Source organism: Grampus griseus (genome assembly GCF_964374135.1).
Source record: "Grampus griseus genome assembly, chromosome: 8".
Classification (NCBI taxonomy): domain Eukaryota; kingdom Metazoa; phylum Chordata; class Mammalia; order Artiodactyla; family Delphinidae; genus Grampus; species Grampus griseus.
This window is the reverse complement of record NC_139002.1, coordinates 7,598,961-7,613,875: the sequence shown is the minus strand read 5'-3', so window position 1 is coordinate 7,613,875 and position 14,915 is coordinate 7,598,961. Positions and strand designations below refer to the sequence as shown.

General features: G+C 50.6%; 1 protein-coding gene across 2 annotated transcripts in view; it reads right to left on the bottom strand.

Moving 5' to 3' along the window:
- The window catches only part of KIRREL3 (kirre like nephrin family adhesion molecule 3), a gene marked incomplete at its 5' end in the record, with an annotated part of 537,312 nt that extends 528,178 nt beyond the window's left edge, over positions 1 to 9,134 (bottom strand). For both annotated transcript variants that reach the window (XM_082661165.1, XM_082661166.1), the window contains one exon: positions 9,080 to 9,134. In XM_082661165.1, the coding sequence (XP_082517291.1) occupies positions 9,080 to 9,134 (55 nt within the window). The remainder of the gene's footprint in view (positions 1 to 9,079) is intronic.
- Positions 9,135 to 14,915: the final 5,781 nt, after the last annotated feature.

Sequence of the window (14,915 nt, the reverse complement as noted above, 5' to 3'; positions counted from 1 at the left end):
TATTCATAGCCTCCCATATGCTGACTAGGGTGCTAGGCACCAGGGCGATAAAAGAAACGGAGATTTTAATCAACCAGTTAAGAATAGCCCCTGGCTTTTTTGGGTTGTTTTTGTTTTTGTCAGAACAGCTACGAAAGGAGCTACCCAAGCAGCAGCTCCTTGATTGCCATTCAGCCCAAAAGGCTGGCCTGTCATTTCCCCAGGTGGAGGGGCCTGGAAACCTCGGGCCTTCGAGTTAAAGCTGAAGGCTGGACAGAGGAAGGGACCGGCTCAGGCAGAGTCTGGAGTCGATCAAAAAGAGACAGAGCTGCAATGTGGGGTCACAGTTCAGAGGTCAACTCCCCAGTTTTCATAGGGGACACCCCCTGAAGCCCTCGCCTGTGCCTAGACACTGAGGATTTGCACAAGTTCTAAGAACGTGGCTCATCTCAGGCCCCAGCTTAGGATCCTCTCATGCGTTTGTCAGCGCTGCTGATGCGGATCCGCCAGCCTCTTGAGAAGCACTGAGGCTTCTCGACAGTGCAGTGAGCACGACGGGGAGTGAGCGCGGTCAGCAAAGGAACCTTTCTGAGGGCCTGATGGTGACAGTGGCCGCCTCTCACTGTTATCACAGTGACGAACGAAGCAGCGCTCGTGGAAAGCCATGTGCAACGCGGGAAGCTTTACACAAACGCTAAATATCATCATCATCATTCTGATACCATAATCATTGCTACCGCTGCTGCCACCAGCAACAACCCAAAGAATCTGTCTGGCACCTGCAAGAAAATGAGCTAGACAAAGAGATCTATAACCCATCATCTACTTTCTAGATGATAGAGGATGGTAGAAGAGTGTATTATCCAAAATAAATAGCTTGTTGTTAATAGATAATATTTAGGAAATCTTGGAATTGGAGAGAATTTCGATGTTATCTAGGCTACCTTCCAATCTGACTCTTCCATTATCATTATTTATTTTTTTTAGGAGACTCATTTTATTATTATTTTTTTATTGAAGTATAGTTGATTTACAATGTTGTGTTAATTTCTGCTGTACAACAAAGTGAATCAAGTATACATAGATATATGTTCTTTATTATATTCTCTTCCATTATGGTTTAACCCAGGATATTGACTAAAGTTCCCTGTGCTGTACAATAGGACCTTGTTGTCCATCTCGACTCTTCCATTCTCGATGGCCCGAATTCCACTCATAGCCTTGCAGCAATGGCAGGCCATCTACCCAGCCAGCCTTCGACAGTAGGGTTAGCTGTGGACAGTCTTGGGGATGTCACTGTCTTCCTCCTGCACGCCAGTGCAGGGTTTGGCTTCACCCCTGAGCTTGTCCCACCAGCCCCGCCATCTCCTGAAGAGAGCGGGCCAGAGTGTGGAGCATGTGATCTGATGATGTTCTCTGCTCTTGAATGAAAGGTTACTGGGTGCTGGAGACTTGTAAGCATTTCCGAGTAAAATCAGTTAGCTTGTAACCTTGTTTCCCCCAGAGCCAGGGTAGCTTAGCTTCCTCCTGAGAACAGGAAAGAAGTCCTCAGCAGAATGTCCCCAGGCACCTCTTGCTTGTCTCATCCTTGCCCCCATCTGCCTTTCTGATTTACCATTTGTCCTCAATGTTAGGTTTCCTCCACCTCTGCCTAGCCTTCCAGGGGCCCCAGAAACTGGAAACTCCCATACCTCAGAGCACTCCATCCGACTAACAGTCCTGCATGTACTCGGCCATCCCTGCTTCTGTGTTCTCCGTGGTCCTGTCCACTTTCCATCCCTATACACACTACTACGTAGGAAGATGAGTGAGGCTATTTCCACTCAATTCTACATTTTTTAAGCCCCATGTGCAACACAGGGAATACCAAGAATAAATAACATGTTGATCTGTTTCTCTCTTTTTTTTTTTTTCGTCCATTGAACCCATGGTATAGAGAGCATTACAGACCCATAAGCTACTAACGATGTTTCTAAAGAATAGACTTAATTCTGATGATCCATCCTCAAAACATTTAGCATGGTACCCACGACCATTCACAAGCTTCCTCAACACCCAGAAGTCTAGCCCCCAAACAAACCACTGCTTCTGAACCCTGACATCCTGTCCCCCCTTCTGACCTGTGCACACATCTGAGGTACCATCTGGGACCATCTTTCTTTGCATCATCGGGAGAACTCTAGACACCTTTTACGATCAAGTCACCTCCTCTGCACAGCCCTTCTCAATACCTTCAGCAATTCCTGATGCTCTCAGCACACTCTGACTACTCTGAGCTGTTGAATTGTAACGACAAGTCCGACTGTTTGCTCCTTGACTAGCCTGAGAGCTCCCCTGGGGCAGAAACACAGCCTCAGTCATCTTTTCATCAAAAGTCCCTGGCACAGTGTGTTCACCACGTAGGAGGCCCCCAGTGAGGGCTGGCTGAGTGGACAGGCTGAGCTCTGGTGTCAGAAAATGCTACTTAATCACAAAAGAAGGAGTAAGAAATGTGGCCCTCTGAGACGCAGACCCCCTGGAGCCCCTGGGGAAGAATGTGGAAAGGCGAAAATGATGTTTGGTTGTCACTGCTGCAGCTGTCAGTGTCAGATTTCAAATTCCTGTCTTCTAGGCACTAGTTAGAAAGAACGTGAACTTGCAACAATTGTCCGGTGAACACAGGCCAAGCAAGCAGACCACCTAAGATAATCCAGCCTGATGGGCACACCTCCTTTTAATGAGGACACATGCATGCCATGGCAGCGTTGGTTTCAATGATCGAAAAACAACCTCAGGCAAATCTCCGTCACTTTGCTCAGAAGGCCACCAACACCAGGTGGAAGATTAGGGGAAAAGCTCCTCCTGCATTTGAGGAAAATGGCCGATTTGTTCTAAGTTCTGGATATCGCTACACTGTAGCAGTAAGTGGTATGTGCGCGCGTGCGTGCGGGCAGGCACGCATGTGTGTGGAGAGGGGGTTCACGGATGGGAGGAGGCTTGAAAGTGGGCACGGTACGGCTTCTTGGCTGCCAGGAGAGACCTCCCCACGGCGTGTCGGGAGGTGTCTACATTTGGCTACTCCCTGCCTTGATTTCAGCCAGGAGAGGACGAGTATCCGTTTCTCAGGCTCCGTGCCCCAGCCAGGGCTGCAACACAATAACTCTGCAACGAGCAGGAGTCACTCGTGCTGGCCACTGTTTCCGTGGCTTTAACTTGTTACCAACGTGCCCAGGGGAAGCTGACATTTATTTAATCCTCATAGCGGTATGGCCTGTGTCCTCACGGAAACATTGTATGCTTAGGGAAAACATCTGTTTCCAAGCAGCTTATGCTAACTTGCAACTACACAAAGGAAACACTTACCTAATGTTGACATTTACTGACTTCTAGAAGTATACAGCCAGAATACTCATTTTTACCATTGGGAGAGGACGGAAAAAAAAAAAAAAGCACCATATTTGATCCCTAGCTCTTTCAGTGGGTTAGAAGTAGAAAGTTAATGAAAGTTAAGGTTAATGTGGGGTGGAGATCCCTAGTCTATGGCAACTGCGTGGGTTGGGTATACTCTTCAAGCTCAGCAGAGAGCAGGACACAGCATCCTTTGCGTGAATGTGACAGAAGTATCCTAATGACCCATAAGGCATATCTATATTCCTATTTGACGGGCCGACCTTACTGGATTCTGGCTTTCCCCTGGGGAACAGAAACTGACCCACGATGACATACAGAGCTGTACCGTCTCAATGCAGTAGACGCTGCATCCTTCCCCTAGCTGGAAATAAAATCCCACTCCATTTGGAATACCGGGCAAAGCTATCACAACCTGGCACAGGATGCTGGCAGGCTTTGCTCCCCGCTCCCTGTGACTACAAGTGATGGGATATGAAACCGGCGGGCACAGACATCCCCAGGGCAGCAGCTCCAGCCAGACCCTGCACCATGAATGTTGGACAGTCTACTGACCTTGAGGGAAGACTGGGGCCCCAATCGCTCTGCTGCGAGAACCACCATGAAGGTCAGGATCGGTGCCGTGGTGAGACTCCAAGGGTGGATTCCAGCAAGCTCATGGCCTCCCTGACCCCCTCCACTGCTGAATTAGAACGGCCCTGTTCCTGGGGTGGGGGGAAGGAATTCGGCACCCCGTTATTTCTAGGTTGACCCTGATTAAAAAAGCCTGCACTGGTTTTACACCCAGAAGTCATCTCAACAGCTTACAAGGATAAGGGCTGTAGCCGAGAAATGGTGCCTAAGGCTGTGTAACTGTCCCCACCCCCAATTACATGGAGGCCCTGAAATGAATGCTCCTGGCCTCCTCCCCAACCCTCCATCACAGGCAATTTTCTTTCCCTCTTCGTGTTTCCAAAACAGTTTATCTTTTTATCTCCTTGGAAGAAAAGTACTCTGCAAATCAAAGGAATCATTAGTATTGTTATTATTTTGCTGTTGAAATCTCTTGAATTTGCTCAGGATTACTCATGGGCTTTTTTGGGTCTGCAATATAATGCCTCCTGAGTCACCCCCACCGGGCTGAACAAAAAACAAAAATTGCATCTTCAGGCCTAATGCCCTACTCCGCAGGTCCCCACTGGCCCTGGCTCCTATCAGGGCTTGGAAGGAGCCTACCAACACTGGCACCCCAGGCGGAGCTGCTGCCCCTTGGTAGCATGCCTAGCTCACTGCTGCCATGTTCCAAGCGAGATCTGCCTTTTGTAACCCAAGAGGGAGGCTCTGTGGGATCCTCTGAGCGCAGCAGGGAGGCCCTGACCCCACCACACACCCCTCTCCCCCTGGGACATATCTCCTCCCTCCTCTATAGGTCTGGCTGGCAACTGACAGCTCCCTGCTGGGCAGCAGACACAGTGGCCACCCCCAGCCCAACAGACACGTCCCAGCTCTCCTCACCCCGGCGATCTGTGAAAGAAGGGGTCCCACACCCTTAGCAGCTGTGCACTGACCTTCCAGGACAAAAAAAGTGATTCTTCCCCCTCTAGACAAGCCATCAGATCACATGGGTTGCCGGTGGGGGAAGTCTCACACTTATTACTTGCTCTATCTTTTGTTCTGTGATATTTCTGGGGAAGGATAAATGTTTCCAAAGTTGCCGTTCACTCCCAATTTCCTTTTCCAATACCTTCTCAGCCTGTAACCCCCCTCGTATCCCCTCCATACTTCTGGCTGCCTCGGCTGTGCTCGTGCTGTTTTCTGAGACCCCTCCCTGCCCTCCCCAAGGGAGTTTCTTGCAAGTTGAAGCCTGTTGCCCTTGCTGATCCCTTCCCATGCTTCCTGTCACCCACCCAGGTCCCCTTCCCCCTGGCTACCTCTCTCCACTCACACTCCATCTTACCCTCTGTCTGCTTGATGCTCTCCTGTTCCCTTGGAGATTTGTGTCACCAAGAACCTCTGCCCCTCTGATGGCCATCTGACAGCCCCTCTTGGTGATTCCTGCCAGCAAGTTAGGAGAGCAAGTGGCTTAGATTCTTCCCAACAGGGAGATGACACCCCGGATTAATCCTCAACTCAGGGATGCCATTGACAGGTAAATGCAAGTTTTCACTCTCACCCCAACATGTTCAGAGTAGTGTGGTGCATATGTAAAGCCAACAAGGGAGCTGGACTCTCCAGAATCGGAACTTTCAGGCCCACAAGTTTACTAGGCAGGACAGGACACTCTGGGATGCTAGAGCAAAACGTCAGAGAGTGGAGAAGAGGACACCTTTCCTAGGAGCGGCCGAATAGGAGGCACCGAGATTGTACCACTGCACACTCCCCGAACTGTCTCAGAACCAGAGATCTGACAGGAAGCAGGGCACCCTCTGTCCTGCTAGAACATCATCCCCCCAAAGCAACTTAAGATGTGGCTGTGCAGGCTGGATGGCGCGGGTCTTGAAGATGAAGGGGGGCACAGAAGGAAATCGTTGTGGGCAAACCGAAATGAGCAAGGGAAAAACACAGCAAGTTCTAAGTGTATGGATGACAAGAGGATAGATTCTTTTTCACCCAGGCGCAGAACATGCCTCTTCCCTGCAGGAGGCCAAGCGTGCTGTGACATTATCCCTCTCTGTACAGAGCACGCCGTCCCGTCCCGACAGCTGGGGAAGAGGCATCCCCGGCAAGAGAGAAACCCACAAACAGCGCACGCCGGCAGCTCTCCACGTCCTTGTGGGGAGCCAGGCCCGGGGACACTGGCCACGGCGGGAGCGGAAGAATGCCATTTGGCCTTTCTACTGCCACCTTAAGAACGATCAATACATATTTAATCTCAACCTATATGAAACGCCCAAAGTTTACAAGATAAGGGATACAGCATATCACTAACATTAATTATACCTTAATTTTACTCTCTGAAGGGGAATGAAAACAAAGGAAAGGTGAATAAATATTTAACAACTTAGAAGAGAAAGGGTGATTGAGATGACTTATGTTAAGAGTTTACCTAAATGTTTCGCTTTTAAAGTCTTCGGAGCGCTGTTGGGAGCAGCCCCTCTGTATGGGAGGCATGAGAACTGTGTTTCCAGCGACTTCAAAATGACATGCAGTTTCCCGCCGTGAGAGGCGTCGGACAGCAGATGAATGTGTCACTAGAGGGCCAGAGAAGGCCCCCAAAAGAGCCCTGGGCATTTGTTTTCTCCGAGTGGAGGGCCATCCCTGAGCCTCTGCACATTTCCTTGGAAAGCATCCCCGGAGGAAGGGCACGCGGGAGGCGGGATCAGACGGGTGGCTCAGAGGGGGTGTCAGGTGGGGTGCAACGGCAGACGGGGGATGAGAGAGCGGGGGCCACCTAAAGCCTGTGGGCTAGTCCTCTCGTGACCTGTTGAAAGTGCATCCTCTCTATCTGATAGCTCGATACACATACGGTACCAGGCAGGAGTTGGGCACAGTATACGAATTAAGCATATATGTGTAGAGGGTCAAATGGAATCCTCTGGGGAATTCACAGTACTCATCCACATTCAAATCAATGCCCCGGGATCAAGTCAAAAGGTATTCTATTCCAGCGAAGTCCATTAAACATTGTCCCGCTTGACCCTTAATTCCTGCAGCGAGACACCATCTACTCAAGGAACCTACCCTACAATGTCCAGTGATGTAGGGGGTTCTGATTGGCTACGTCCACTTTGGTCTCCTCGTCTTTCTTTAGACTTGTTTTGGAGTCCCGTCGACTATGCATCTACCATTTAGGAGGGTGGGCACAGCTGGCCAAGCTCAGAAAGCTCAGGAATAACAAGGAACTATGAACTGCGTGATGCTGTGGTTCCTTCCTAGTGCTCTTGGGGCTTAGGATAGAAGCAGCAGAGCATCTAACCTCCATAGGTAAATAGTTAAAGATTTATATGAGGCAATCAAAAACAGCTCTGTACTGAGAAAGGAATAAGCAAAGTAGGAGTTGCACACTGTGATGATTCCGACAGCCAGAGAGGCACTTAGACACCTATAGGCTTCTTGTGTCAATCTAGACAGGAGTCTCGGCTCAAGCTTCTAAGAACATAAACAAGGGAGAGAGTAAAACGTGCACTGGTTCCATGAACCTGGGTGTAGGGGGGAGGGACGGTTGGATCCTCTATTTAGGGATTCTACGCGTAACTCCCTGAGTGAATGAATTGGTAAGAGGCAAAGGATGATGAGAGTGAGCATGTGTGTCGGTGTAGGTGTGACCCCTAAGCAAGAGCACACACATCCAACAAAGAGGGTCATCTCACAAGACGGTAATAGAACCCAAATGTTTCTATACCAGTGTTCTGAGACAGTTCTTATTCATTCAGCCCAAAAACTCTGGGGAAGGCAATTTATCTTCCTGCTGCTGTAGGGAGCCCTGGTGAGAGGCACAAAACCACACGAATACGTGAGTGTGTGTGTGTGTGTGTGCGCGTGTGTGTACATTAGAATTACATACAAGCAGGGATGCACACATACTCGGGTGTGGGAAGGGCCCCCAGGTTAAATCAGGATGGTCAGAAGCAAAGTTTGACAGCGGGAAAATATGCAGTGACCACAAGTAGCAGCTGAGGAGCTGGGGAAGGAGGTGTGGGTTTCTGCTCTCATCTGGCTTCTCCCTGACAGGGGAAGAAAGGGAGACATGCTGTTTGCTTGCAAAACCAGCCACCCATGGCGGTGCTGTGCTTTCTCAAAAACTTTTACCCTTCATTTAATCAACAGATGGACGTGCTCTGTTGTGGATTTTTCTGAGAGGCCTGTTCCTCCCAGAGCTGTGCTGGCTGGCACAAATGCCGCCTCAGATGGCAGAGACAGCGCCGGCATTCCAGAAGCGGGGGAAGGAACCGACTGACTTGTCCCTCAAACTCAATTCCACAGGTGACTCGGATGCCACCGGCTCTGCGGGCACTGGCCATCCATCTCCCCAATGGCCCTCCCTGCCCTCCACCCCCACGGGCCCCAAGGCTCCCAGGGGCAGGGAGCCCGAGGTGGCCAAGTTCTTTTCGGAGAGTCCACCAGCTTCTCTGCCCCTGCTAAGCTGCAGAAAGGAAGCAGTCAGCATCACGGGCGGAATTTCATTGTATGCCCTGAAATCTAGTGCTGTGTAGGACTCAGAATGCAGTCGTATTCAGAGAAGCCGATTACATTCAATGAAACTCTTGAGAAGCTTTTCCCAAACATTGCACATCACGCCACGGTCCATTCTGTCATCGCAGACCCCTCCACACGCATTCCCTTCCGAATACACCCGTGCCAGCCCGACCTTATTCGTGCTGAAATAGCCACGTAAACAAAGCTCTCCCTCCCGGCCCTCTTCTCCAACCTGCGTCTGGAGGAGAGGAGGCGCCCAGAAGTTCAGAGCCGCACAGCCACAACGATGCCGCCTAATTAACATACCGGGAGCATAAAGAACTCATTTGCATTGGGGAGTTTGAGCTGGATGTTGACAAGTGAGGGGAGAAAGTCACCCTCCCCTCCGGTATCCCTGCCTTCCAAAGGAAAATAAACAGTACCATTCTGTTGCATTTTCAAAGGCAAAGAGGCAATGCCAGTGCCTCTCGGCCGGGCACCGGGAGACGCATCCATCAGTTCGAGTTTCCGAACCCTGCCCACATTCCTGCCCGCAGCCTCGCGCGCCCTGACAACCCCGCCGACTTTTTTTGCAACTCCAGCGGCGCACGGGTCCTACCTTGGCTGAAGAGGAAGAAGCAGACGAACAGCAGGTCGAGCTGGAAAGGTCTCATTCCTCCGCGCGCCGAGGGGAAGCCGGCGGGGCAACTTGGGTTCGCGGTGAGTTTCTCCTGCTCGGCGGCTCGTGGTGCCCTGCCTCCGCCGCGGTCCTCCCGGGTTCGCGCCGACCATCTGTCTGTCCGTCGGTCCCTCCGGGTGGCCTCGGGCTCCGTGCCTCAGGGGATCCGCAGCCAGCCGAGGCAAGTCGCCTGTTTCTAGCCGCCTCGGGAAGCCGGGTTTGTCAGCGACGTCCCCTCTCGGAGCAGCTCCATCCTCTGGCGCTCGGCATCCCAGGCACACAGCTTCCTCCGGCGGCTCCTCCCACAGCCAGCGCGCGAGCGAGCCAGGGAGCGAGTGACGAGTGACAGAAGGGCTCCTTTCACTGAAGCTGGGGCGGAGGGAGAGGGAGGGGAAACAGGTCATAATTAAAGAGGAAATACTTGGTGAAAGGCGATCTATGCAAAACGGAGGGTGGCGGTGGTGCAGGGGAGGCTCTGTTCTTTCTTTCCTTCTTTTTTTCCCCCTACATAGGGGGAAATTTAGCTTTTGCCACCATTATTGACCAAAAGACATCTTGAACAGGGAGCGGAGGTGTGACTTTTTGTCCACAGGACATAATGTTGTTTAAAGGAGTGAAGGATGGCTGGATGCACGTACCCATACTACAATATGCTTGCCTTGCCTTTGCACGGGGGACTGGAAACTGGGCTGGATGGGGAAAAGCAAGAGGCAAGGGGGGGTACATCTTTCCCCAGGAAAGACTTGGCCAGTATGTGCAGCAGGAGTCTCGGAGTTGGGGAAAAGATAAGCATGCTTTGAATTTTTGAGACTTTCCTAGGAGGGGGCTAAGTAATAAGCTGGGAACGTTTGCACCTTGGTTTTGCTTTGCCATACTCCTAGAAAACAAAATGAAGGAACTAGAGGGAAAAAAGGTAGATTTATGACACATACCCATTTGTTATTATTATTATCCTGGTTTGTGCATTTCCTACTAAGGATAGGGGAGCAGGCTGGCTTTGCATTTGGAGTCTCTCCTCTAAGGAGCACCCCATCACTCTGAGCGTGTCTTTTCTCCAAGAGGTGCTGTGAATCCTACCGCGAAGGAGAGGCCAAGGTCACAGGCAACTGCCTCCTAAGAACCTTCAGGTCTTTCACCTGTCATGAAACTCACACTCAAATCAAACTCTATTTCCTCCCGGATATCAAAGCAAATTTATCTAGGTCTATTTATTTGAGAGACATTTAGATATGCCTGGTATAAGCAGGGCATTGGGGGAAATAAAACTGCAGGCGCTGTCCATGACTTCAGGAGCTCATAATTTAGTGTGGAAGCAGAGTACACACATAAGATACAAACTGTAAGGATAGTTACAAAGCAACATATAAAAATATACAGCATTACGCAGAAGAAGGGGACATAATGAGTAAGGAGAGGGAAATGAAAGATGCTCACTCGATTTGTGGCATGCAATTATAAAATCAATCATTACTTTCATCAGTCACTGGACCTTGGGGAGGTGTTTTGGGAAACTCTTAGCTTTTCTTCCAACAGTATTACATATTTTGGGGACTTTGCTGATTGCAAGGTACATTCCAAGTTTCCATGTGGATCTTAACTTTAAAAAACACATCCCTTAGTATTTATGAACAAGAAAGAGAGAAGGGGCACATGTGTGCTATCAGGAGCTTACACCTGGTTGTTGACATCAAAGATCTACAAATTAGTAGGTGTCTGCCCTGTTGACTTTTCTATTCTTAATAGTTTATTTAACTGCACCCCTTAGAGGCTGTTAAACACATCAAAGGGAAATTTGTAAGCAAACTTTTGGGGGAAAATAAGCAATGCTGAGCAACAGAAACTAAGAGGACCCAAAAGAGGCACCCCATCAGCTAAATTAGCAAACAAGGCACAGAAGCAAAGTGTCAGCACTACCTTAGTCCAGGGACTTGCTATAATAGACAACGTAATGAAATAGAAGAGACAAATCAGAAACACGTGCAAAAGATGAATAATAATTCTAAATAACATGTCAAATAACATAATCAAGAGTGAAAATATACTTTAGTAGGAGCTTTCCAATTGAATCTATAGGGGTGGGAAGAAATTTGAGGTCTGGGGGTCATTCCTAAAGCCAACCTTGCTGTGAATAAGACTAATAATTAAAGAATGTAGATTGTGCCTTACAAAGCAACATTTGATGTTTTAACTGACATTTACCCTTTAAACTGTTGTTAATTCTGATTGCTAATTCCTAAGTGGCCTGGGACCAAACTTGCTTAATTCAGCCCCAGAGGGAAATACTACAAACCAGGATCAAGAGGCCAGGGTCATGACTTGTGCAACCCACCAAAATCAGGCCCACCTACAGGTGCCTTCAAACTACACACACTCACTCTTGGTCAGGAGAAGAGGGGTGGGGGGAATCCGAGGTTGGAAGGACCTGGCTTCCCTCGCCCCATGGTCCCGAGATTGCCTCCTGACTCTCAATCTGGCTCCGATCCCCCACCCCCTCCACCCCCCAGCCAGCTAGGCCTGTTCCCTTCTCCATCCCCCTCTCCTTCCCCCCTCCACCCCCCCACCCCCACCCCCACCCCCGGCCCGCAGCCTTTGGTCTCCGGCAGAAAGGAAAAAAGCTTGGATTAAGTGGTGAGCTGCCTGCCTCTAAAAGGACCAGGAGGCCTTTCAAGCCCAAGTGCCGGAAAAATCAGGGCAGTCTTCGGCAGCCACCACGTGGGGCAGCGAGAACCACAGCGGTACCTGCAGGACCCACAGCCGGCCGGGATCTGGCGCCAGCCCCGACGGCGGCGGCCCCGCCATCTCCGCCTGGGCTGATCCTTGGCCTCACCTCCTCCGGGGTCTCGGTTAACCTCCTGGCGCTGTAAGGTGCCTGCGCGCAGTTCGCGGCGAGGAGGGAGCGGAGGAGGGAGGCGGCGAGCAGCACGGCTCCACCTGATGGAGAAGCGCGGAGGCTTAGACCTCGAAGCGCCGCGAGGGGAGGGGGCCGGGGGAGGACGCCCGCCGCCCTCGCTGGGAACCTCGGCGTCCGGAGAGCGCCGCGCGGAGAACCGGGTCTCTGGGCTCGACCCGAGGAGGTGGCGACCCTGAAGAGACAGCAGAAAACCGGCCACTTGGAAAACTGCCCGAATTCTTGTTCTCTGCCCATCCAGGCTCCGGGTCTCCGTTGCGCCCACCGCGCGAGCCGCGGCCCCTCGCCAGCAGGTGGCATCCTCTCTAGAGTTTCTTCACCTGGCGCAGAGCCCGTGGCCGCCTTAATCAGTTCCCGCCCCCTCCAGGCTTTCAGGGCCAGGTGTTGTGTCCTTCGAACCCCCAGCCCAGCGGGTAGGAACGAGATCTCCCTCCCGAGAATGGGGGCTGGCTCCGGAGTCTGCTGCTCCCCGGCCAAGAAGTTTCAGGAGTGCAAGTCTCCTCCGGACAGCTTCCAAGCCCTGGTCTCTGGGCAGCAAGAGTACCCCGCTGTTTCCTGAGGTCAGGAACAAAGAGTGAGGCAGGAGGCTCTGGGCCCAGGTACAGGGGTGTCCGGGCACCGCTGTCCAGCGTCCTGAGCCGGTGGGAGTTCAGACTCTGACTCATCACCACTTTCCAGTGACTTTCCTCCTGGCTGTTCATCCAATGTCTGTAATATTTATTATTCCCCCGATTTGTGCAAAGGCCTGTTTTGGGTACTTAATGAAGATGTGTGGAATGAATACGTGAACTCCTGTTCTTGGAAAGTTTGCCCTCTAGTTGGGGCGAAGCGTACACAGGTGCATACATGGCAAAAAATTATGAACCTTCTCATTGGCTTTTTAACAAGACAGACGTTACCCTGGAGGGTCATCTGTCAGTTGGAATCCTTTCTAGTGGAATCCTTCTGGGCCCACTTGCCTGAGGCCCTACAGGAAGCTGCAGGGTCGAGATGCAGCACAGGGCCCCAACCTTCAGCTAGAGTTTCCACTGTCCTGCTTGCTCCCTTGCTCTCCTGCAGTGCTCATGCGCCCTCATCTTCCTGTGTTCACCAGGGCCCCTGTATAGCACGAAGGAGAGGGAGAGGCAGTTTTATGAGAGGGACAGTCATTATGAGCGGAGAATTTCCTGTTTAATGCCTCTTGGCAATATTTTTTGCACAGATACATTATAAACCACATTCCTTTTTGTTTTTCTTAGAACCTGCCAGTGCTGGTGAAAACCTCCTTGTTCAGGGATTTAAGCATGTTTTGAACAGACCCCTCCTGGGAGTTCAGGGTAACCTGACTCTCCCATCTTGGATAAGTTAATAAGGGCCGGAAGTTACATATAATTCCAGAGACCAAATGGGCTTCAGAGGTTCTCCCTGGATGGCAGCCTGTCTGACCTGGGCAGTCACAATCTTCTAAGCTATTTCTTTTTCATTTATCTGAACCAAAATTCTTGCTCACATCTGCGTAGGTGGGTTATAAGACCTTAATCCCTGTGCACTGTGGTCAGTCTCTCTGCAGTCCTGCAGAAAGGCCCCAAGAACCAGGTTTTCAGCTTTCAGAAGCATCCCCCAAAGGGTAGGGCCAGACTGCACCACTGATTCACCCAAGGCCGGGCCTGAGTGAGGGGTCAGGGTGAGCCTTTGGACCCGGGTTCTGGCCTGAGAACTGCTACCTTTTGTAACCACTTAATAAACCTGGGCGTATCTTTCTTCATCTATGAAATAAGACAGTACTTCCCTGGGATCCCCCCAGTCCTAAAATCCTATTGTCTGTTTTCCAGAAGCCACAGCTCTCAGCCTGGAGAGATTTGGAAGCGCTTCCCCAGTGACTCAGTGACTTCGGCTTTAGGGCAGATTTTTGCCAGTGACCCCCCCCCCCCCACCAGGAACACTAGCGATGAGCCTGGAATCTGCACAGACTCCTCTGGTCTCATTGGTCATGTATTTTCCCCAAACTGTTTGATTTTCATTCTACTCTGAGTGCCCTCGGTCTTTCCCCAACTTGCTCAACTTGTGATTTCTCTTCTTTCCTTATTTCCCCCAGAACCATGCTCCGCCCCCAACCTGGATTCTGAGCTCCAGAACAGCTTTTCTTCAACATACACTCCATAATTCTATCGGATGCAAGCCTTTTAGGAAACTGAGGGAAAGCTGATGCCAGGGTGGTTAATGGTAAACACCTCCCTTGAAAGGCAGTAAGGACCATGGCACCTTGTATTTTAACTCGATTTTAACATGAATCAGACTGGACCATAGCATCTATCTGATTGTGCATCCTCCTGGATATCCTGGCGGCCCCCTGAGGGTAAGAGTGGTGCCTCTCCAGGTCCCATGGCGCCGGGCTCTTACCCTGGTAGGCAGTAGGCACTCAATACATAATGTAGGATTAAGGGCATAGTTTTACCTAGTGCCCCACATCCCATTTCCTGTTTTCCGAGTCCAATTTAACTTGTTCTTTACTCTGTTATTAAACCATTGTCAAACATCTGGCATATGCCTGCCAGTGCTCTGGCTGTATTTTATGGGGGTGGGTAATGAATTGAGCCTATATATAGTTTGCAAAATGTGGAACACACTGTAAGATGCAACGCACTACAGAAATGAAAGATATTTTTATCTCTTCAGCATCATTCTGCACAAGGAGACAATTCTCTGGCAACATTGTTTAAGAACAATAGACCTGTTTAGCCTTGACACACTCAGGCATGCAGGGCACTGAGTATCCAATTCACATGGGAGCAGCATTATCTCCCTTGGCAAAGGCCTGGCATGTGTAATTTACAGGGAAGAAAAGATATGGGAAACATTATAAAAGGAGGTGGCAGTGCCCTGTGCCTT